The sequence below is a fragment of the Physeter macrocephalus genome, chromosome 14, assembly GCF_002837175.3.
Source record: "Physeter macrocephalus isolate SW-GA chromosome 14, ASM283717v5, whole genome shotgun sequence".
Lineage (NCBI taxonomy): Eukaryota > Metazoa > Chordata > Mammalia > Artiodactyla > Physeteridae > Physeter > Physeter macrocephalus.
The window spans coordinates 122,385,558-122,388,461 of NC_041227.1; the positions used below are offsets into that span (position 1 = coordinate 122,385,558).

The following is a 2,904-nucleotide window of genomic DNA, read 5'->3' on the forward strand; positions in this document are numbered from 1 at the left end:
CCCACACACACACACACACACAAAAAAGACCGGGAAAAAAAAAAAAGAAAAAACCACTATGATAGTATCCAAATATAGCAAGTCACAGATTTTTGTGCCTGTGAATAAACTGTTGAGGAGACACATTTGATCATAATTCAGGCAAACTCGTGTCACAAACACACCCTCACTTACAAATAAACCTTACCGTAGGGTAAACAGTCTTCACGTTTTCCATGCTTAAATATTTGTGCCTTAAAAAAAAGAAAAAAAAATTCTATTAGAATTTGCAAATACATTTACAAATTTAAAACATAAATTATCAAAACAATTCATCGCATCTTCCAGGATTTTTATTCTAGACACTCGCCAGGATATAACAAGAGAACAGTTTCTGTACATGACAAAGAAAGGAATTACAAGAGACTGGAGAGGAAATCTTCCAAAGGGGCAACGTAAACCAGAGATGCAGCGGTGAGGCCGCGCTCACTGACACGCGCCCGCGTTGAAGTTAAGGGTGCTGGCCTGTAAGGAGAGTAAAGAATCGTATCAGGTTTCCATGACCAGCGTGTACCTGAAGGTACCAAAGGATAAGAGTTAAGGTCGAATTATCCCACACAAAGGTAAGGCACCCTCGTACTCATCCTCATTCTGAGCCGGCAAAGGAGAAAGGGCCCCTCCTGCGTCTCACACACGTGGGGCCGGCAGGCTGTCAAAACCTCAAAAACCTAGAGTCCTCAACCTGAAATTTTACCCTCCACTTTCAACTCTGCAAGACTTGGGTATCCAAGCCCTTAAACGAAGAACCCTAAAGCTGAGCAACTCTAAGAAAACAGCTAAGAAACTTCTTCTCCTTCAAGAATTACTATTTAACTGGCAAGGTGAGACCACTTCTGTCTTAGACCGTCTGAAGGTATGTGGGCCCGACTGCACTGGACCCTGTCCCCCGACACCAGGTCCTGCTGGTGAAGGAGCTGCTCAGCCGAGGTGAAGAGTGTGAACACCATCCAAGACACTTAGTCAGTGGTGTTTCACGTGGAGACCGACAACCCGGGGGGCCCTGGACACTCTGAGGCAGGCTCACAGGAGAACAGGCCACAGGGCTCAGACCCACAGGCCCAGGATATCCCAACACTCAAAGCACCGTGGAACCTCCCAGCCAGTGGCCCATGGCTCCACCGCCTCTCCCAGCACACGTGACAAAGGCCTCACCTCGCCAGCCCTGCTCTGGGCCTCTGCTGCAAAAGCCCCACGGCAGAAGTCATGCTCTCCTTCGTGCTTTCTGCCCTTCTTCTCCCCCCAGCAACTCAACCCCAAAACCATGAGCCAGCCATCAGATTAGGAAGTTCAGGGCATTTCATTCCCCCACACCTTTCCGTGACCCACACTACAAGTGGAGAAGGACCCCCGGACATTCACGGACCACATCTGAAATATCCCCATTTCATGACTGGCAAACCACTCCCAAAACACTTGAAATCTTTGTCTTTACAATCTGGGTTTACGATGAGGGGGAAAGTCACCTGCATCCCCTAGCTTCTTCCTGGTGAACTTTTTTTTTTTTTAATTTATTTTATTTTTGTCTGTGCTGGGTCTTCATTACTGCGTGCGGGCTATCTCTGGTTGCGGCGAGTGGGGGCTACTCTTCGTTGAGATGTGCAGGCTTCTCATTGCGGTGGCTTCTCTTGTTGCGGAGCGTGGGCTCTAGGAGCGCAGGTTCAGTTGTTGTGGCACATGGGCTCAGTAGCTCAGTAGTTGTGGCTCGTGGGCTCTAGAGCGCAGGCTCAGTAGTTGTGGTGCACAGGCTTAGCTGCTCCACGGCATGTGGGATCTTCCCGGACCAGAGATCGAACCCATGTCCCCTGCATTGGCAGGCGGATTCTTAACCACTGCGCCATGAGGGAAGTCCCCTGGTGAACTTTTAAAGGAGTCAGGGAGGTGGCTTGGTGGAAAGGAAGGAGGAAATCATCCTGCAGCCGGATGAGTCTGAGCAGGATGTGCGAGCCCCAGGGTGAGCCACCCACAGCCCTGGGCACAATGCCCGCCACCCTCCTCCTGCAGCAGAGGCCACGAGAGCAACCCCATCTACGCTGGCCATCAGCCTCCTGCCCCAACTGCCACAACAGGACCAGTGGACTGGCTCAGAAGGACAGACACCCAAGCTGGTGGCCGTGGAGCTGGTCTGGGACCAGGAGTAAGGAAAGGGTGGGCCGCACCATGCAGCCCACTGCTGTCCCTCACCTGCTACGAATCCCTCCAGCTCCACCACAGCCTCCCCCAGAAGCCACGGCAGGCCTTCATACAGGACTCAGACAGTCCAGACCCCAGCAAAGCTTATAGAACAGACCACTGTGGTTAGATAGCTCTAACTTTAAAAAAACTAAATGTCAGCGTTCACATAAACAACCTGGATGCAACCGTCTCAGCTCCAAACTGCCTCACATACAAACCAGGACAGAGAACCTGGCCGAGGATGGGGCTTCACCGAGGGTCCAGCTCCTCCTCCAAGCAGGAGGTCCAGCCTGCAGGGCTGAGGGGGCGTCTCAGGGCTGGCCCAGCCCAGGTCGCAGCGCCAGCGTGCCCTGCGGACACATACCACCTCCCCTCCGTTCTCGGGGCACAAAGCCATCCACACGGCCAGTGCCACTGCACACAAAGACAACCGGTGCCACAAGGAAACAGCTGACAACACGACAAGCGCACAAGTTATAAAAACCACTCAGGTCTTGGGCTTCCCTGGTGGCGCAGTGGTTGAGAGTCCGCCTGCCGATGCAGGGGACATGGGTTCGTGCCCCGGTCCGGGAGGATCCCACATGACACGGAGCGGCTGGGCCCGTGAGCCATGGCCGCTGAGCCTGCGCATCCAGAGCCTGTGCTCTGCAACGGGAGAGGCCACAAGAGTGAGAGGCCCGCGTAACACAAAAA

The 2,904-nt window shown here is 53.0% G+C and overlaps 1 protein-coding gene across 1 annotated transcript in view; it reads right to left on the reverse strand.

Annotated features, from left to right (window-relative positions):
- The window catches only part of TBCD (tubulin folding cofactor D), a 130,952-nt gene that overhangs the window by 86,632 nt on the left and 41,416 nt on the right, over positions 1 to 2,904 (reverse strand). Inside the window, exon 8 of the mRNA XM_028498569.1 lies at positions 188 to 233. Within this exon, the coding sequence (XP_028354370.1) occupies positions 188 to 233 (46 nt within the window). The remainder of the gene's footprint in view (positions 1 to 187; positions 234 to 2,904) is intronic.